The sequence below is a fragment of the Phyllostomus discolor genome, chromosome 2 (genome assembly GCF_004126475.2).
Source record: "Phyllostomus discolor isolate MPI-MPIP mPhyDis1 chromosome 2, mPhyDis1.pri.v3, whole genome shotgun sequence".
NCBI lineage: Eukaryota > Metazoa > Chordata > Mammalia > Chiroptera > Phyllostomidae > Phyllostomus > Phyllostomus discolor.
Genome location: NC_040904.2, coordinates 173945738 through 173967782, shown reverse-complemented (window position 1 = coordinate 173967782; position 22045 = coordinate 173945738). Strand labels below are relative to the sequence as shown.

Genomic DNA, 22045 nt, shown 5'->3' with positions numbered 1-22045 from the left:
AATAGCTTGCATACATATCTTTTCTTTGAAAAAAATCAGATCTTTATATCTATAGGTTTATTAAAGAATTTATCCTAGCTGTCAGATTCTTTTGTCTATCAAGTAGTAAATTTCGATTAAATATGTGATAGATTGATTGAACAGGCTTTATTTTGTACTAATGCAAAAACAGTAATCAACACTATTCATGTGCCAATGCTGTATATTTAATGACTATTCAGAGCAAGGGTGGAGTTAATCTTGTTAGGCTTTCTGAATGATATAATGTGTCTGATTGGTAGAACAGAATATGGGAGATTAATTCTGGCTATGAAAATGCATGAATAGAGAGAGACCTGAAGATAAAACTCTTCCAATCATGGTGGGATGAGCAAGTATAATGAAGTCTGAATGAAAGTCATAAACTCTTTTGTGGTATTCCTTACCACCTGGGCACTGTTCTTGAGTTCTTTACACACTGAACCCTCACCACGACCCTAGGAATGGGACTAGCATTGCCCCCATTGTAAGGTAAGGAACTGAGGCACAGAGAGGTTAAGTGACCTGCTTAAGAACGCTCTCCTGGTAAGTAGTGGAAAGTCTGCCTCCTGAGTGTCTGCTTTACTCTTTTTCTTTTCTTTTAGAGTTCGGGAGAAAAATTCTTTAATCAAACCAGGTTTATGTGCTCACACTTATGGCTTAACTAGAATAATTTTTCCAAATTTTTATTGTACTGAGGACCAGACAGATATTATAGCAAGAGTTCCTTCAAAACACTGGGTCCTAGGCTCCATTGTAAGACGTCTCAAAAGTGAAACTCCAAGTATTGAAACAATTTAATAATTGGTGATGAAAACAATTACCTATAGATGAAAACAGTTATCTGAGAGGTCAAAACATACAATGCATGTGTTCTGTGCAAACACCAAAGTATTAAAAACCTTTTTTTTTTCTGTATTCATAGTTTCAAAACAGGGGAAGTGTCTTAAAAACTACCAACTTACATGATCAAATGATCTTAGAAGCATTACCTGTTAAGTTATCTTAAATTTTTTGTGTTAATCTTGGTTCACCCTGATTTGGTCCATGTATGTGAATATACAGACTATCAGAAACTGCTCCTTTACTTTGTCTACTGCCCCAGAGCAACTAAGGTTTCCATTGTTCACAATCCCTTCATGTGTATGATACAGAAATAAAAATCCCCCTCTGACATTGCCATGTTTTCAGATAAGTTAGTTTCCCTGTACAGCATTTATTTTTATTTACTCCATAAACATCATGGATTATTTTTCAATTAAAAAATATTACTTAGTGCCCTGGCTCTGGTGTGGCTCAGTGGATTGAGTGCTGGCCTGTGAACCAAAAGGTCACTGGTTCGAATCCCAGCCAGGACACATGCCTGGGTTGTGGGCCAGGTCCCCTGTAAGGGGCGTGTGAGAGGCAACCACACATTGATGTTTCCCTCTCTTTCTTCCTCCTTTCCCCTCTCTCTAAAAATAAATACGTAAAATTTTAAAATACTATTTAGTGACTTCACTAATGAGTGTGATTTTTTTCAAGTTCAGGAATATCTCAGAAATGAACTTTATCACTTAGTTTTCAGTTTTAGCTAGTTGTGCCTGTACAGGGTCTTAGATGGCTGAACTCAGGAGCCAGATTCATCCCTATGTACATCCATTCGGCTGTCTGAAGGAGTCGTGTGACTTCACTGAATTCCCAGGCATAAATTAAATTACTTCCTAAAGTTACCAATGAGTTTTGTAACATGTAGAATTTTCTGTTCAACCTTGGTTTGGATATTATACCAAAAGGCACGCAGAACCACACATTGTTACAGAGCAGCAGGGTAATGTAGCACAATATAGACCATGGGTGAGATTAACTTTAGGTAGAAGAAGGGAGTAATTATATAGAGGTAACATTTTATCTACCATAAAAATGTATAACTTCCCCAAAACCTCAAAACAATGAAAAGACAGTCTGTTAAATAAAAACTCTACCCCAAACCTATGGTATTTGGGAAAAGGCAAAATGTTTATACAGGTAGTAGTTTTAAAAATGCAACTTTTCGTTATTATCAATTGCACATTAACATACACACGCTAATTGAAAATGTGCTGTAACCAGTGTCTGGAAAAGCTGATCAACATTTTGTAAGTGAATTTTCTATATAATATTGGTGTTAATACTGCACAGGTACAATTGAGCAATACTTTCAAGTAAAGACAAAGGGATTTTCTTCCTCAAAACCAGCTTTAAACATCAAAACCCATGTTTATAAAAATTTAGAACTTTTAGCAGTCTAAATATTTCGAATGAAAATCATTAAAAAATGCTCAATGTTCTTCATATTCCAGGTGTGGCAACCTAGTTCTCTAACGTAGAACCCTCAGAGATATCTCAGCCTCTGCCCTCGCTGGATGGCTCTTTCCTCCTGCTGGCTCGTCCTGCTGCATCCTTCATTGCCCTCCCCATTATGTTGTGGTTGGTCGCTGTCTTGAGCACCAGCTTTTCCATTTGGAGTCTTTGAATCTGTTCGGTCCTTTTCTTGCGTTTTCTTTGGCCCTTTCTTCCCTTGATCTTTGGTTTTATTTGCTTCCTCATGTCTTTGTTCAGCAAGAGATTTATTTAGCACCTGTATGATTACAGAATCTCCTTTCCCAACCAAAAACATCTTCCTAAACTTGTTATACAACATTGTAGACTTTTCCATGATAGTCTGACTCACTTTGAAGTTCCATAGTGTTTTCAGTGTTGTAATCAGGTCTCTGTGTATCTGAGCTTGTTGCATTGTGACTTCAAGTAAAACAAAAACAAGTTTGCCCAAAGCCTTAATACATCTGCTCCCTGCTTTAATCTCTTGCTTACACAGCAGATTCACAATAGTGGTGGTGTTGGGTTGTTCGTTTATTCTCAGATGCTAATTTAAAATATTTGGTTTTGATTGTTGCCTACATTAATTATAAATGAGAAGATGAGATTTCAAAGGATAATAGATTATACTTTTGATAAAGTTTGATTCTATTCTGAATTATCTTTTTATTTAAATATGAAACTGTGTATTTCTGAGCACTATTTTTCCTCTAATGAAGTTGAAATTACTGTCTTAATTTTCTTTTGTCTATTACACTTTCTTACAGCTGTCTCTTTTCATGGCACCATATTCCTGAAGTCAGCTTAGATTGTGTTGGTGCCCTAAGGAAAATACCTCTACAGAAACATATTGAGTACCTTCTATGTGGAAAGCACAATGCTAGATAAATAGTAAAGAATACAAAAGGGGTTTCCTGTTTCAATGTTTTTTCCTAAGCATGTATTAGGAGACTCCTCTCCTAATAGGATAAAACCCAATTCACCATGATACAAAGTAGGCACTAAGTGCTATAACTTAGGGATAAAAGTTTGCTGAGCTATAAGAAAAGGCATTGGTAATTGAGTTTTTTTAGTCTTTTCCTTCTCACCTGGCTCCCTCTATCCCAAATTCCCTGTGGGCCTATAAGGGGGAGTTTAGTAATTTGCTAGTTAAATTATATGTATATATTTCTTAGGCAGTGCATGAGGCTACAGAGATACAAACAGTGACCACAGCATTCATATCTTCTGTTCCAGTTAGGAAATGGGCAGGCACATCTGGTTCAGTGTGCTAAGGACCATGCTGAACAGTGTGCTAAGGACCATGCTGATGGGAGCTTGGAGGAGGAAGGGCGTGTGTGGCCCAGAAGGCTGGCAGCAAAGATTCACTGTGCAGGCAACTTTGAAGCTATTCCTTGCAGAATGAACCTCTTTTTGCTGGGTGAAGGGCAGAGTTAGACATTTACGGCTATGGAAATAGCACAAATGAAGGTAACTTTGCATATTGTGTTTGGGGGAATGTCCCGGAGCAGAGGGGTTTTAGAAGATTTTTAAATAGCATAGTGCCTTGGCTATATCTAGAGTACAAAGGTGCCATAGTGGCCCTGAGGAGAATATGTTGAAGGTGGGTGATGCTGAGGGCTGGTGGGAATTGAGTTGGTGCCACCAAACCACAGGATTGTCCCCTCAAATCCCTTGGGCACACATAATTCTGGAGGATTCAGGAATTTCCCCCAGTCTTGTCCTTCTGCTTAGGACCTGGCACCTTGGGTTTTAGGGTCTTCTTTCCTTTCTTTCTTAGCCCTTAATTTTGTGTAGTGAAAGGAGCACAGCCTTTGGAGCCAACAGATTTGCCGTCAGATCCAAGTCTCTTATTGACTGGCTCTAAGGGTTTGGACAAATCATGTATGTTTTCTGTTAATCTATGAAATAGGCTAATAATTTATGTGGCCTAGGGTTTTGTTTTTATAAGAATTATAGATCATGCATGTACAGAATTTAGCATAGTACCTGACATGTAATACTTCCATTATCTATTATTTTGATCTTCTGTTTGTAAAACACTGCCTGCCACGCCTCTCCGAAGCAGCTCCTGAGCAGGGCCAGTGGGCTGTGCTGCAGGTTGCTCAGCGTCTCTCTGCTTACAGCGGACACTAGTTTTTGTAGCACCTAGTCAGCTAATCCACCTGGAATACAGCTCAGAACGTAGAGTATTCAGGGGAAGGTAGAAAACTGAGAGACAGGATATTTCTTTGTGGAAGTTCAGATTCTTGTCCCGAGGAGCTCTGGAAAACCGGAAATGAGTGATGGCTGTCTTTTGCACATGGCCTTGACAAATGTTGTACTGTTTATCTTCTATGTTACAACTGAAGGCAGGGCAGGAAGTCTTTACTGCATGAAGGCACTTCTGTGCCAGCTGTCTTCCAACGAGCAAACGGAAGCCCAGGAAACGTAAGCCTCAGTTCTTCTGACTTTGAGTTTGTGAGCTCGTTCTTCACAGCCTGTTGCCTCTTTCATGATAACCGACTCTCATGTGGCAGGTTATTTGATTTCTGCTACTCTGACATGTGTGGTGCTCATCTGTCTTTTCCTAGTCTATTTCAAGGATGAATTTTACCTTATTTTATTTTGTTTCTATCTGAATTTATGGATGTAGTGAAAAGTCACCTGAGGTTCAATTTACCCATCTCCCAAATGGAAGAGATACAGGTTTTTAATGGGCTTGTATATGTTTTTCTTTAACAGGTGTGTGAAAAAGCCAGCAATCCCAAACTGGTGGAACTGTTACTGAGTAGTGGGCCCCGTGAACAAGACGTGCGTAAAGCGCTGACAATAAGCATTGGGAAAGGGGACGGCCAGACCATCAGTTTGCTCTTAAGGAGGCTTGCCCTGGACCTGGCTAACAACAGCATCTGCCTCGGAGGATTTGGTATAGGAAAAATCGAACCTTCTTGGCTCAGTCCTTTATTTCCAGATAAGACATTTAATTCAAGAAAAGAAACAAGTAAGTATTTAAGAAAAACATTTGGTATGTCTTATTTTTAGTAGTATTTTTTTAAGTCACTAATCTTTTAGTTAGTTTTCATTCCACTTTGGTGCAAATTAAGCCAGAAATATTGTAAGGGTTTGGGTATCTTTTTTTTTGTCATTAAATGCTTGGAAGTGATACTGTACTTAAGTTTTTTATTACCCAGCAAATGCATATTTTATAAAGAGAGTGCAACACTGTGGGATCTTTCTGAGGACTTACTTTTCTTTTTATATATTTTATTTATTTATTTATTTTCCAAAATATTTATTTGTTTATTTTTAGAGAGAGGGGAAGGGAGGGAGAAAGAGAAGGAGAGAAGCATCAGTGTGTGGTTGCCTCTCTGATGCCCCCCTACTGGGGACCTGGCCCACAACCCAGGCATGTGCCCTGCTGGGAATCGAACTGGGAATCGTAACCTTTGGTTTGCAGGCCTGCACTCAATCCACACCAGCCAGGACTCTTTTTATATATTTTAATTTTTATTATAAAAGTAATTCACCCTGGCTGGTGTGGCTCGATGAGTTGGGCACTAGCCTGTGAACTGAGAGGTTGCCGGCCGGTTTGATTCCTGATCCCAGCACATACCTGGGGTGCAGGCCAGCCTCGGTTGGGGGCATGTAAGAGGCTGCTGATTGATGTTTCTCTTGCATATCAATGTTTCTCACCCTCTCTTCCCCCCTCCCCCTTTCTCTAAAAATAAATAAAATAAAAAAAAAATCCCCCAAGTTCTCAGGCCTTTCACCCTGTATTGCCAATACACTTGGTCCAGAGAATTTGCATTTAAAAATGAAAAGTAATTCATGCTCATTTAATAATAGGAAAACAGTCATGAGGAAGAAGGTAACAATAACTTATTTCATCTCTTATAAGTAATACATGTAAATTTTTATATGCTTTTTATGTGTTTACGTATACATATGCATTTAAATGTATATGTATCAATAGAAACCTACTCACATATATACTTTCATTTTCAAGTTAATATACTGTTGGTTTCAGTAATATGTTCATTAGTGGAAATGGTCAATGCTTCTCACTCCAGTTAAGGCCATGGCTGCCAAGAAAATGTATCTCTGCACTTACAAGTGTTACAACAGTGCCTTGGGAGATCCCCTGGTGAAATCTGCAACTGGCCTCGGTACACAGAGGGCAAGGAGAGACTGAAGACTGTTAGGTGGCCAGTTTAAAAAGCAAGGGAATTTAATATATGAGGCTTACTTACCTTGTTAAAGGTTATATGTAGGTCTGAATTGGTTTCAGTTATATATTCAGTCCAAGTGGGCTCAACCAAACCTCAGTCTGTCAAAGGCTACATCTTTGGGACAGCTCCCACTGTAGGGACAAGGGGCAGGATGCAAAATCAAGGTCATGGCTAAGAGCTTCTGATTGCCTATGTCCAGCTCATGGATTAGCCAGCAGTCATGTCCTTCTGATGACCTCTGCCAACATTTACTTCGTGTTTCAATTAAGGATGTATTCTCTTTATATTTTCAAATTAATATATATTTTGTATATACTAAATATGTTGATGACAAGTTATCACTCAACTCTTTTAACATTTCTGTCTTTTTTACTGTCTCTCAGTTACTCACACAAAATGCATTTTTAAAGCTTGAGCTCCCAGCGGTGGTGCCTCTGTTACCTTACTCCCACACCCACTCCCTTCCCCACAGTTCAGGCCCTAAGGACTCTCTTGTTAATAACATGTTTTCTCTATTGTCATTTCTCTGACACACCTGACAAAACTCTGTTTCTTATCAGACCAACAGTCTGTTCTTTTTCCCTCCTTCACTGAGATGGTCGAATGCTGCTAAATTATCCATCCATGCTTGTTGCTGTTTCTGTCTACTCAAGGTCCAACCTCCTTGTGGGACTTAGAATATCGCATCAGGCTGAATTCCCCTCAGTTTCTTAAAGGCTTCATGTACTCTTACTTGAATGCTTTTCCCACTGTTACTTTCTCTAATTCCCTTACCTTCTCTCTTCACTTGGCCATCTCTTCATTCTTTCTGCCTTAGCACCCTAGCAGTTTTTATAAGAAACCTGTTCCTGCCCCCATGAAGTCTGGGTGGAAGGTTCTTCTACCTGTATCCCTAACACCTTTATTTGGCAATATCCATTATTATTTTTAATGTATGTACATACATTTTTGACCTAGCAATATGCTAATAGGAATCTATGATATTGAAATTCTAAATGTACATAAAAATGCATGTATAATGATGCACATTAAATTGTTGTTTATAATAGGAAAATAGTAGGAAAAAATAATAAGTATTTCCCATAAGGAGCTATTAAAATTACCATAGTACATTCATGCAGTGGAAAGCTTTGCAATCGATGGAAAATAACATCTAGCAAATCCAAATGTTTGGATATAGAATGCATTATTAGCCAAAAAAAAAAAAAGGCACAGAACAGTGATTTTAGTGTGCTGAAACGGTGTTTTTTAGTATACTGTTGGTGAGCACACAAGTGGGATATGGTAGCCGTAAATGTTTGCATATGAAAAAGAACACCTTAGGGAAAACCTGCAGCAGTGGGCTCCCTGGTTCTCTGGGGACTTTGGAGACTGATGCATGGCGATTAGATCCCATGTTTCTCAGTTCAACATGTTTTCAGGCAACAACCAGCTAACTTTAACCGTTTACACCTGGTAGAGAGAAACTGTGGGCTCATTGGAGAAAAATGGAGGTAGATTTATCACTTACTTCATTCTCTTTGTTCTGTATGAAGTTTTTTTTTTAACCATAAGTCTTACCTAATTTAAAAAACATAATAATGGTATTTGATTTTCATGGATAACTTGTTTGAGTAAAGAACATTTTAGATTCATAGCTTTAAAACATGTATCAGGTACTACTGGACTGAGTCACACCCACTCATTATAATGTGAACTTTGAGGGTAATATTTGAAGAAATTTTCCGGGCCATATGTAGTACAATGAGGATTCTACCCGCTTATGAGAAGGATGATAACTTTAAAATTCTACCTAATTTCCCAATATATTGAATCACTTAGCAAGTAGTTTATAAAAATAAGTATATCATTTCTTGAGCATATTCTATGTTGTAGGCATCATGCTAAACATTCTATACACATCATTTCATTGAATCTTTTTGATAACCCCATGCTGTGCACACTGTCCTGTTCCTTTCCCACTTGGGGACACTGCCACTGAGGGGGCTTCTGCCGTCATACGTGGCATTACTGTGAGGCGGGCACAGGCCTGTCTGCCTTCAAAGCCCAGGCCCTTTCCTGTTTTAAGTTGGTTTCTTAAATATTCAGCTTTGTTGTTTACACCAAAGCTTTGTATTAATTTCTGTGATGTTAATTTGAAAATTAAAATTTACTGCCTGTTAAATGTGCAACATCACAGTTGTAAAGTGACTTTGGAAGTAGGAATAAACAATTTTTGAGAAGTACGAGAATATATAAAGAACTTCGGTGTATGTTTAGCTTTGCTTAATTGTTGATTTCTAAGTTGCTGGTGTACCCTTTTTATTTTCAGATATAGGATGTACCTTAGCAAGAATGGTCCTCAGATACCAGATGAAAAGTGCTGCGGAAGAAGGAGCGGCCTCAGGCAGCAATGGGCACTTTTCTGAAGAAGTACTTAATAAATGTGATGACTGGACCTTCATTCCTGAGTCTTACATGGACAGTGTATTTGGTCAAAGTGATGATCTAGATAGCGAAGGTATTTATTATTCAAAATGTAGTTTCCTGTCTATTTAAAAGTCCTTACACACTGACATTGAAAAATATGAGTTGAGGCAAAAACCTGATTTAATTCCTTCGGAAAAGCTTGAGGAAAACCTTTTCATTTTTAGAAATAGTTAGTGCCTACTAGCTCTGGTGCAGACAGTGGCTGTAAAGCAAATGTATCTCTGCACTTGTAAGTGTTATGGTCCTTCCTTTAATTGGTGAATAGCGACTGCTGCGGTGAAACGCACAGACTGGAAGTGGGTTCCATGTCCCATCAATGACTTTCTGGATTGTGCACGCCCCCGACCCTGAGTAAAGGCAGTATTGCCAACCTTCCAGGATTATTTATAGGAATTAGATAAAATGTATATGAACTGTCTGGGAGAGTTCTTGGCAAATAGGAAGTACTTAATAAATACATATTTATCTTTATTAGAATTAAAAATAATATTAATATTTCAATAACTCATGAGATAACTGAAAAACTTAACATGGCAAAATATATAATGATAGCAATTTGGGCTGACATATTTACGCAATGCAGTTTGATCAAAAAGAAAATCTCATGTTGTAATCCAAGTATTTTTTAATTGAATTTACTGGGGTGACATTGGTTCTCAAAACCATACAGGTTTCAAGAGTACAAGTCAATAGAACATCACCTGCACCTGGCATCAAGTACCCGTCACCCCGGGCAAAGTCTCTTTCTGTCTGTGTAGCCCTGCTTTGCCTCTTCCAACTACTCCCACTGCCCCTTTCCCTCTGGGGGGCCCCACACTGTTGTCTGTGTCTATGGGTTATGTCTATTTTTTTAAAATCCTTTTACTTTCTTTCATCCAGTCCCCAATCCCTTTCCATTCCGAAGCTCTCTGTTCCCTGTGTCCATGCCTCTGTTTCTATTTTGTTTATTAGTGAGATCATATGGTATTTGTCTTTCTCTGACTGGCTTATTTCACTTAGTTTAATAATCTCCATGCCCATCCATGCTGTTGAAAAAGGTAAGAGTTCTTTTTCAACTGCAGAGTAGTATTACGTTGTGTAAATGTACCACAGCTTTTTTTTTCTGTTTGCTCATCTACTCGTGGGCACTGGGCTGTTTCCAGATCTTGGCTGTTGTAAATACTGCTGCAGTGAACACAGAGGTGCACATATTCTTTCAAATTAGTGTTTCAGGTTTCTTTCTTAGGATATATTCTTAGAATGGGATTGCTGGGACGTAGGGAAGTTTTATTTTAAATTTTTGAGGTAACTCCATACTGTTATCCACAGTGGCTGCACCAGTCTGCATTCCCACCAACAGTGCACTAGGGTTCCCTCCCCTCCGCATCCTCGTCAGCACTTGTTCTTTGTTGACTTATTGATGGTAGCCATTCTGACAGGTGTGAGGTGAGATCTCATTGTGATTTTCATTTCATAAAATAAACTTTATTGAGAAATAATTACTATAAAATAAAATGTACCTCTTTTAAGTGTACATTTTCATGGATCTTAAAATTTTATACGCTCATGTAATCATCACCACTATCAAGCTATACAGCACTTCTACCGTCCAACAAGGCCCTTTGTGCCTCTTCATAACAGATTTCCCCAACCTTGGTTCATGGCAACCACTGGTTTGCTTTCCGTCACTAGAGATTACCTTAGTGTTTTCTTAAGCTGCATATAAATGGAATCATACGGAGTCCTCTTTTATGTCTGGCTGCCTCTCAGAGTGTTGTACTGTGTTATCCTCCCATTAGCAACATATGAAGAAAGTTCTGGTTGCTTTGAATCCTCATCACACTACTCACTTGGTACTGTCTGTCCATTTAATTGCAGCCATTCCAGTGAGGGCATAGTTCTAGCTCGTTTGGGTTGAGTGGGGAGTGGGCATGGCTGGGGTGTGGGGAGTGGTGGGGGAAAAAAAGGAGACAACTGTTCTTGAACAACAATAAAAAAGTTAAAAAAAGAATAATTATTTCTTAGGTCACTATTGATATTGAGATTATTTTCCTGTTCTTATTGACCATTCATATATTTTCTTTGTGAAATATCTGTCTACATGTTTTGCTAATGTTTGTGTTGTCTGTTCTCTTGTTATGAGTTTGTATATATTCTGGTAGAAATCCTTCGCAAATATTTTCTCCCAGTTATACCTTGTCCTTTTATTTTCTGGTTATTTTTGAGAAAGTGGAGTTTTTAAATTTTGATAAAACTTTTGATGAATTTTTTCAATTTTTTTTCATGTATGGTTTGTGTTTTTTCTATTCTATTTAAGAAATCTTTTCCTATCCCAAATTTGTAGATATTTTCTCCTATGTTTCCTCATGGAAGTGTTACAGTCTTAGCTTTTACCTTTATGTCTAAAATCCATTTAAATTAGTTTTTGTGTATGGTGTCAGTGAAAGGTTGACATTTTCTTCCATGTAGGTATCTAGTTGTTTTAATGTTGCTTGTTGAAAATACTCTATTTCTTCACTGAATGAATGGCATGGTTGTTTAATTTAATAGACCATGTAGGTAAGGTTTTATTTCTGCATTCTTTGTTCTGTGCTGTTGATTTATACATTTATTCTTATGCCACTCCCCACTATCTTGATTACTTCAGCTTAACAGTAGGCCTTGAAATCAGATAGTGTTAAGTCCTCTGGTGTTGTTTTGCAAAATTGTTCTTATGAATCTAGGTTCTTTGCATTCCGTATTTATTTCAATCAAGTAATTTTATTCTGGGATTTTTGTTAGAACACATATTTATATACATTTATGTAGAATTAATCTATAAATAATGTATTTTTAATATTATAAATATAGAATTAATGTATAAATAATTACCTTATATTAAATGTATAAATAAATTGAGGAGACTGTCTTAATAATGAGTCTTCTTGCATATTAGTGTGGTATATTTCCATTTATTTGTCATTTAAAGTTTCTCTCACCAATGTTTTATATTGCATGTTTTTGAAGCTATTATAAATAATATTGTATTTGAATTCCAATGTCCAATAGTTCACTGCCAATATATGGCAATATAATTGATTTTGTTGTATCTTAATGTTATGTCCTATGAACTTGCTAAAATTTCTCTTTTTTTGTATTGTCTTATTTTACTGGCTAGTACCCCCAGTACTATGTTGAATAGAAATTGTAAGAGTAGGCATTATTTTCGACTTTCCAAACATAGCATGAAAACATTCAGTTTCCTATTATTAAGTACGATGTAGTTTTTTTCATAGATACCCTTCATCAAGTTGAAGAACCTCCTTTTTAGCAATTGTTTGCTGAGCCTTTTTATCACTAATGCATGTTGGAAAATGCTTTCCTGTCTCTTTAGTATAGCATAGTTTCCCCTTTATTCTGTAAATGTGGTTAATTGTATTGATAGATTTTCTAATGTTAAACCAAACTTGCATTTCTGGGGTAATTATCATGTGGTCATGGTAATTATCATCCTAGTCTAGACACACTGCCCCTCCTTGGTCTCCCACATGGCCCTGAGTCACTCCCCATGCTGGCCCTTCACCCTCACCAGCCTTTGGGTTCCAGCGCCCGAGTCTTCGTGCCAAGGGTGGTGTGTCCCAGGGGCCTTGCTGTGCCCCCACTCCTGAGCACTGGGCACTGTGGTTGGGCAGAGCTTAACATCTTTTGTAGGAATAAAGTCACCCCAACAGAAAAAAAGTCACCCCCAACAGAAAAAAAATGTATATTTTTTGTGTATAATTGGATTTGTAAACATATATATACTTTTTGTATATAATTGGATTTGATTTTCTAAAATTTTGTCAAGTATTTTGTATCTGTGAGGGATATTCTTCTGTAGTTTTATGTACAGAGCGTTATGAGAGTAATGTTTGACTCTTGAAATGTTGGACAGTATTTCCAAGTCTACTATTATCTGAAAGAGTTTGTGTGGGGATATTTTTCCCTTAACTGTTTAATAGAATTCACCAGTAAAGCCATGTAGGTATAGACTTTTTGGAGGAGATTTTTAATTATAAATCAAATAATTCTAGTGGATTTAGTATTTTGATTGTTTAATACATCTTGCATAGGTTTTTGTGATTTGCAGATTTCAAAGAATTTGTCCATTTCATATAAGTTGCCAAATTTATTTGTTTGATGTTATTTATAATAATTATTCTGTTAATCTTTGAAATATCTGTAGTGATATCTGATCTTTAATTCTTGGTAATTTGTGTCTTCTCTTATTTCTTCAGTCCGGCTCAAGGTTTATCAATTTTATTGATCTTTTAAAGATCAGAATTTTGTTTTACTGATTTTTCTTTTATTATTTATTTATTTTCCTTTTCATTGATTTTTTTTTGTTCTAATCTGTATTTTCTTTACTTATTTTGATTTTATTTGTCTCTTCTTTTTATATATTCTTAGTGTAGAAACTTAGAAAACATATTTTTAGGTATTTCTTATTTTATTGTATGAACACTTACGACCAGCACAGATCCTTCCGTGAACCACTTTAGCTGCATCCTTCAATGTTTGCATGTTCTGTTTACGTTTGGTTTTGAAAATGTTCTGATTGCCTGTGTGATTTTTTTTGACTCATGGGTTATTTTGAAGAGCGTTTATTTTCCAAATATTGGAGAATTTTCTATATAACTTTCTCTTAGTGGTTTAAATTTAACTTTGTTGGGTGAGAGACCCTACTCTGATGATTTACATCCTTTTATATTTATTGAGATGCTTTGCACACTACCGTATGGTCTATCACGGTGAATGTTCCGTGTGAAATTTCAAAGAATGTATATTTGGCTAACGTGGCGCTGTCTCTTAGGTCAAATTGCTTGGTAGTGTTTTCAGGTCTTCTATATCATTACTGATCTTTCTGTGCTTGATTTGAGAAAGAAATGTTGAAATTGAAATTGTGGATTTCTTCATTCTTTTAATTTGATCACTTTATTATGCTTTATGTATTTTGAAGCTCTGTTATGGGGTATACAAACAATAAGGGTTATATTTTTTGATGACTTTACCCCTTTATATTGATCCAGCTTTGCATCTAGTATCATTGTTTCCTTCCTCCTGAAGAATTCCCTTTTACAGTTCTTATAATGTACCTCTACGGAAACCCTTTGCTGATTATGGAAGCTGTCTTGCCATCACTCTGCCCTGCGAAATTCCCAGCTAAGTTAGTCTCCATGAACAATGATCTGCATCTCCTTAAGTTAGGAAAGCCATCAGGCTTCATTTAAATTCCTTCTCCCTGCGCTTCTGGCCCTCAAATTGCCCCAGGGCAGAAGGCCAGGATGATCATAAGGCACACAGTATCTTGGTTTCCCTCATCCAGGGACCACACCGTCCTGCACTGTCTGTTGCCTGGTTCCTGAAGCCAGTTGTTTTCAAACACTTTGTCCAATTTTCCAGTTGTTTGTGGGAGTTGGTTCCGATTGGTGCTTCTACCTCCAACATGGCTGAAAGAAGATTTCTTCTTAAGTAGTTTTAAATAAAGGAAAACATTAGAAATGCTAACATAAAAATAATTATAAAATGTATATGTTGCTTATATAAATAATATGCTAATAGAAATTCTACAAACATAAAAGGGGATAATTATGAAAATGTAATCATAAGATATGTAAATATAATTAAATTATAAAGTCTATTCTATTAAATGCTTAAGCATAGTCATTTTAAATTTTAAGATAAATTAAATTTTAATGATAATCAAGTAGGAAGTATTTATATTAATTTTATGATTTATATAGAATATTGTACAGTTTTTTAATATATGCTATATAGATTTTATCATTTGTTTTGGCAATTAAAAATTACTTATCCTTTTAAGACAAAGAGTGGTAGAATTTAATTTCAGAATTTTTCAGTAATGCTTTCACATTATCAATAGTAATGTGATTTATTTATTGATCTTTATTTTTTGAAAATCCATAATTTTAGAAGTAATTTTAATCTCTTTTCTCTCAAAACAATATGGCCAACTAAATGCCAGGCGTTTATTTAATGTTATTTTATGCAGAAAACCATAAAGCATGAAATTTAAATAGAGATGTACTCAAGACTGCTGAATGTTAAGTAATTTAAAGTGTGGTTTCAGTATTTAAAACAAGATTTGAAAATTTTCTAAGAAAAATCAGAGAAACAGAAAAGAATAATTTTGATCAAATTTGTGCATAAACTGTCCCTGCTTCCCGCACATGCACATATTTATTATTGCGCGTGTAACTGTGTTTCTACTCAGCTCTTTTCTTCTGTACCATGAGCTCATATGAGGCATGGATTAGTTTTCCTGCTTGTCTTTATCCAACACTTATTCAGTCTGTCTAGTCTGTGACAACCATTTGGTAAATATGTATGGATGAAAAAAAAGTAACTGAGTTTTTTAAAACTGAAAAGCCAACATAATTTATCATTTCTATTTTAGACATGTAACAAGAAGAACTGGGCAATTTCCACGCATGGCATGGGTTTAGTCCTTTATGACTGAATGTGGTACTAGTATCTTATGGTTGAGACAACATTTCTTACTTGCCTCTATTTTATCATTTAAAAATAGGAAGTGAAGGTTCATTTCTTGAGAAAAAGAAGTCACATTCAATTAGCGTAGGAGAATTTTGCCGAGATCCTGCCTTGCAGCGCAACTCACCAGTTTTGCAAAGGCATCCCAATTCATTGGTAAGTTGACTTGTGCTTACGCTGTGCACTTTGTTATTGAGCTTTCTCTGGATAACTGAAACCACAGGCCCAAACTAGGAGCTACTGGTGCAAAAATTCCCTGGTGTATGAAAAGTTTATATCAGAATATAAGTGAATAAATAGATATTATTTTATATTTGTAGACTTCAGTGTGTTTGGGGCATATACAGGATGGGGCAAAAGTAGGTTTATGTTTTCCTATGGAACAAGTAGGTTAATTTTCATATGGAAAATTATACAATAACTAGTACATAATAGTATAACAATAAACTCTGTGTTTTGCGTATTCACAGCTGTAAACCTACTTTTGCCACCCCCCATATGTACTAAGTACAGTTCAAAATGATTTTATCCTTTTTTTCTTCTCAGAGCTCCATGTCTATGATGCCCAGCCTAGGTCTCTAGAGGTCTTATGGTGTGGCCGGTCCCGTAATTACCTCAGTTAGCAATCCTATAGTGATTCCTAAGAAAACTAGACAGGAAATATTCTCTTTGCTCCAAAAAATGACGGTGACTGTATTATAAATATCTATCTGTTTAATAGGGGCCCATTTTCAGTCATGAAGATTTACTGAAGCGGAAAAGAAAAATATTGTCTTCAGATGATTCACTCAGTAAGTATTTCAAAGTAATTGTAAGTAAATAGATACTTTGAGCAGAATGTAGAATTTATTAACATTTCTTCTGATTGTTCAGATGTTCTTGGTGCCAGTTTCATCTTACATAATCTTCAAATCACATTTGCCTAATAATTACATATCTAAAAATTTACCTTTTATGGTATTATATAGGACTGCTTTATTTTTTCTACTCTTTTTCTGAATTGTAAATAATACCCACACCAGTGTCATTCTTTATCCCTTTCTCCAGTTCTATTGCTTTTTTTTTAACACTAATACCACTTGACTAAACATTTATTATTTACTCTCTATCTCTGGCACTGGAATATAAGTTCCATAGTTTGTTTTTTTTGCTGAATCTCCAGTGCCTTGAAGAGAATGTACACTATTAAGTGATCAGTAAACTTTTGCCAAGTTAAATGAGCTGCTTATATTTCCATTGTTTTGTCTTTGACAAAAGGGTCATCGAAACTTCCATCCCACGTGAGGCAGTCAGACAGCAGTTCTTCCCTGGCTTCTGAGAGAGAATATATTACATCATTAGATCTTTCAGCAAATGAACTCAGAGATATTGACGCCCTGAGCCAGAAGTGCTGCATAAGTGGGCACTTGGAGCATCTTGAAAAGCTGGAGCTTCACCAGAATGCACTCACGAGCTTTCCACAACGACTCTGTGAAGTAAATTTAATTTATCCTAATATCCTTGGGATATTTGAAGAGCTTTTGCATTGATATTTAACTTACATGGTTAAATCTTAAAAGGAGGTTCCACTTTTGAGTCATGGGACAGTAATTCTCCCCTTCTCCTTGTTTTCACACAAGTATCTTTGGGTGGTGTTCAGAAACACCTTTGAGGGACAGCCATGGAAATGGAAATGTGGTTGAAAAGGAATTCAGGATTCTGTCCTAACGATACATGGCACACGGTGAAGTCTCTCAAGGTCTTCTGTTGGTTATACTTCAATTACTTAATTGCTGTAAAAACAGTTTGAACTGCTTAAATTAGGTAGACTGGACTGAGGCCTGGTTTGATGGCACTGGCTCTGGCAGAGCGGCCAGCTGTGCGATCACAGCAACATCCCGCCACTCCGACTGCACTCAGCCTTTTGTTTTTCCGACTGCCAAATGCAGAGGCTTGACTAACTCCCCTAGAGCACTGACTGAGTTTCAAAATTACATGTAACTTAAAAATTGTTTTTTCTCAAAGTTCTTGTTTCATAAAAATTAAGGAATAAAATTGCCTGCTGAGAGGGTAGTCCTCTGAAGATTGAATTTTTCATCATATTTTTGTACTATGGATCAGTTGTCAAAGAACTTAGACTAACAAGTTTCAAAAAAATTACTAACAAATGTTTAAATTATTAATCTGATTTCTTTGACTGAACTGTAAAATTTGATAAGGGATATACTGAGTATTTTCTTAAAGCTAGTTTGTTGCAAATACGTTTTCCCTTTTCTGACTTATAAAGTTTACTATAGTTTTGAGATATTTAAAAAGCAATATTGCATGATTTTTAAGTATATCATAGTGTGTCTTTCTCCTAAAGTTTGTATATCTGAAGAGAGAGAAGAAAGAAAGGTGATCCCTTCCCCCAGTCCTGTCTAAAATGTGTCTTCTCTTTCTCCTCCTCTGCTGCCTAAAATCTCCAGGTCACAGGATGTCATTTTAAATGTCACTTCCTTATCCTCTGTTTCTCCTCTTCTTTCCTCCAGACTAGGTTGGTTACCCACCTGGTTTACATTTCCTCGGCACCTGGATTTCTCCCCCAATGCTCATTCCCCCATACATTTTTATATACGATATACTGTCCTCAAAACACTGTGAGCTCCTTGAGAACAGGAACTGTTTCAGGCTTGCTTGTGTCTATCCCCAGTGGCCAGTGAAGTCTGACATATAACGGAGGCTCAATCAATAATTATTGGATTAATTTGTGAAGGATTTAATAACTGAAATTTGGTAGGCCTTCAATAAATATGTTAAAGAATAAGTAAATGAAAACTAGAATTCAGCCTAGCTGAAAGAGAGAAGGAGGGAGGAGAAGAGAGAGAGGGAGAGAGAGAGAGAATGAAGAGAGCTATGGCAAAGTGAAATGTAGGGAATTCAAAGACAGAACCAGCTGACAACTTTCTCTTAAGGAAAATTTCAAATTGACACCCCTAGGTGGCAGTGTTTGTTCCCACCGAACTAAAAAAAAAAAAAAAAAAAAAATCCTGATTAAACCTTGGGAATAAATAATTTAAAAACCTATCTTCCTGAATAATTTGGTAGGATCTGAAACAATGGCAGAAAGTCAGAACAACTTTTGGGGCAAATATCCATTAATAAGCCTTTATAATCACATCAAATTCTTTAGAATTTCGTGAGGATAAATACACTGATACATAAAGAAGAGCACAGAGAAGTGGTTGTTTTGACATCCAAGCCCTTTGACAATAATTCATATCAAAGATTTAAAAATAGACAATTTTTAAATGGAAGTTTTGCTTTATCGTACTCAGAAATTACTTAAAAATAGAGATTTGAAACAAAAAGTTTCCTAAAAGGAAGAGGTTCTAAATACAGCATGTATTATATACAGTGACTACTTTTATCATTAAATTTTGTTTATATTAAAATGTATAACAATTTCCAAAAGCTAGTATTTCAAAAATGTATTCCCAGGGTTATATTGTACTGTTTATTCATTAAGTCATTAGTTTAAATATTTGAGTTTTATTCTACCTCCATTTTTACTTGTTATAGGAATAACTAAACCTTATTTTTGTGACCCTGCTTTTGAAAGCCTACCTACTATATTTTTCCTGGTTTTACCCATTTTATAGCAGAGATAGTTGGACCAGTCAGTGTACTGAAGTTCTCTTATGTATTGTGTTTTCAGTGTGTGTGTGGGGGGGGGGGGGGGAATTCTTAATGGTATGGAATTCTTAATTGACCAGTGGTATGAAAGGCAGAAATATTAGCTGAACTTAAGTTTCTCAGGTGGTTCATTTTGGAATTTTAAAATACTGTCTTTGCAGACTCTGAAGTGTTTGACACATTTGGACTTGCACAGTAATAAATTTACATCATTTCCCTCCTACTTGTTGAAAATGAATTGTATCGCCAACCTTGATGTCTCTCGGAATGACATCGGACCCTCAATAGTTTTGGATCCTGCGGTGAAGTGTCTGACCCTGAAACAGTTTAACCTGTCATATAATCAGCTGACTTCTGTTCCTGAGAACCTCGGTGATGTGGTGGAGAAGCTGGAACAGCTCGTGTTAGAAGGGTAAGGGTAAGAAGGTTACATTAGAGACAAAGGGTTGCCTTACATTGAGGTTTTGGAAGGTTGACAGAATATGCTGACAGTATTTCTATAGCAAAAAGTTTTATACAGTGTTATGATAAAAACTGAGGCAACTAATATCGCAACTTGTATCAGTTGACTTAAAATTTCACAATTTTAAAATCTTTGATGCTGTTCTTTGAAAGTGAATTGTTTTTATTATTTTTAAAGCATATGAGTTCATGTAATTTAATACCCTTTTTTTCCCTATGACTAGAAATAAAATATCAGGAATGTGTTCCCCACTGAGCCTGAAAGAGCTGAAGATTTTGAACCTCAATAAAAACCACATTTCATCCCTATCAGAGGACTTTCTTGAGGCTTGTCCTAAAGTGGAAAGTTTCAGTGCTAGAATGAATTTTCTTGGTAAGTGTTCTGTGTGAGCCTTCTCTTTACTAGTACTTTGGAATATAAGATGATAAGTCATATAGGTGGGAATTGAGAAGTATTATTTTAGTTTAAATACTGTGCTGGAGTATCAAATATAAAGTTGGCTGATTGGTGATAAAAAGAAATGAGGTGTTAAACTTTGGACACAGGAAGGAAACTTAAATGTGTATTGCTAAATAAAAGAAGGCAAGCTGAGAAGGCTGCATACTGTGTGATTCCAACTATAAGACATTCTGGAAAAGGCAAGCTATGAAGACAGTAAAACACAGTGGTTTCCAGGAATTTGGAGGGAGGAAGAGAGGGATGAATGGTTGGAGAAAAAGGGGTTTTAGGACCGTGGTACTACTGTGTGCTACTGTCATGTGGACACTTGTCGTTACACATTTGTCAAGAGCCGTAGAAGGTATAACACAAGAGAGTGAACTATGTTGTCAACTATGGATTTTAGTTAATAATGTATTAGTATTGGCTCATTAATTGTAACAAAGATACTGAAGTATGCGAATTATTCACAATAGAGAAAAATGTGTGTTAATGGGTGGTGGTGGTGAGGAGAGAAATGACATATGAGAAAAGTCTGTACTTTCCACCCAAATTTTCTGTAAATACGAGGTCTGTCTGGAAACAGTTTGACCATTGTTAATATGAGAATGGTTTGCATGACATTAATGTAACCTGCCAAGGAGAGTGGACTGGAATGTGCATGCATGAACAATGACAGCTTCACTGGGGGCAGTAGATGCCATTGAGTGAGCATGTGTACCATTGTGTGGCCATTGCATTCAAAATGACTGAGCAAGTAGAGAAATGAATCTGCATCAGATTTTGCATTAAGCTTGAACATTCCTCTGTGGAAACTATTTGGATAATTCAGAAGGCTGCAGCTATGGCAACTAGCAATTGACAGCTTCAGCATGACAATGCATGTGCCCCCTTGCGTATCACATCTCGTGCAGAATTTTTCTTTGCAAAATATCAAATCACCCAGGTGACTTAGCCACCCTACAGCCCAAATTTGGCACTCTGTGACTTCTGGCTTTTCCCAAAACTAAAATCACCTTTGAGAGAGAAGAGATTTCAGACTTTTGATTAGATTTGGGAAAATACGATGGGGCAGCTAATGGCAATTGGGAGAACTGTGTACAATGTTTTTTGTATCTTATATCTTCAATAAATGTCTCTTTTTCATAGTACATGGCCAGATACTTTCTGGACAGACCTCATATAATGCTACTTGAAAAAGTCTACTTTTTGACACTGAAATTGAGAACAGGCTGACAGTGACCAGAGGGGAGAGGGAAGGGAATTTCAGGGGAAAAGGGTGAAGGGTTTGCAGTATAAGTATAAAGGACACATGGACAAAAACAAGGGGGGTGGTGGGAACGGGAAGGAGGTAGAGAGGGCTGGGGGGTGGATTGGGATGGGGGGAGAAGACAGAAAACTGGATGTGAACAACAATTAAAATAAAAAAAGAAAAAAATGCAACTAAATAAAAAAGAAAAAAGTCTACTTTTTAACTATTAAAAATAAAAAATGTTAATATTAAAATTTTTTTAAGTAAAAATAATTTTAGCAGGTTATTATTGACATGGACCCAAATGACAGTATCTTGGGCTACAGACAGTCATTGTACCATGGTTCCTTTTAGTTTACTAAGCTGAAAAATTTATGGCTACTTGAGCTGGATAGAACAGGAATACTGAGTTTCCCACTGAAGTTTCTTTAGAAATTTTTGGAGTATAAACATAATTAGTGTTGTTGTTTTCTTAAGAAATAAAATAAATCATTGACAGTTTTCAAATTAGTAAGGTTAATGTACATTCATTGAATTCTTGCTTTATGTAAGATACTATAATAATACATAGTTTGATTATTACTTTGATTAAAAGTCATGGAATATCCTTAGCATGTGAGGTAGCAGGGAACTGTGTTCCTTTGTAGCCCATCTGAACATTCTAATGTTAAGGGAATGACACTTTTACAGCAG

At 36.4% G+C, this 22045-nt stretch overlaps 1 protein-coding gene across 2 annotated transcripts in view; it reads left to right on the top strand.

Annotated features, from left to right (window-relative positions):
• LRRK2 (leucine rich repeat kinase 2) overlaps nt 1-22045 on the top strand; it is a 134463-nt gene that overhangs the window by 48910 nt on the left and 63508 nt on the right. For both annotated transcript variants that reach the window (XM_028532277.2, XM_036019172.1), the window contains exons 19-25: nt 5080-5338; nt 8878-9066; nt 15583-15701; nt 16267-16336; nt 16803-17020; nt 19361-19611; nt 19886-20034. In XM_028532277.2, the coding sequence (XP_028388078.1) occupies nt 5080-5338; nt 8878-9066; nt 15583-15701; nt 16267-16336; nt 16803-17020; nt 19361-19611; nt 19886-20034 (1255 nt within the window). The remainder of the gene's footprint in view (nt 1-5079; nt 5339-8877; nt 9067-15582; nt 15702-16266; nt 16337-16802; nt 17021-19360; nt 19612-19885; nt 20035-22045) is intronic.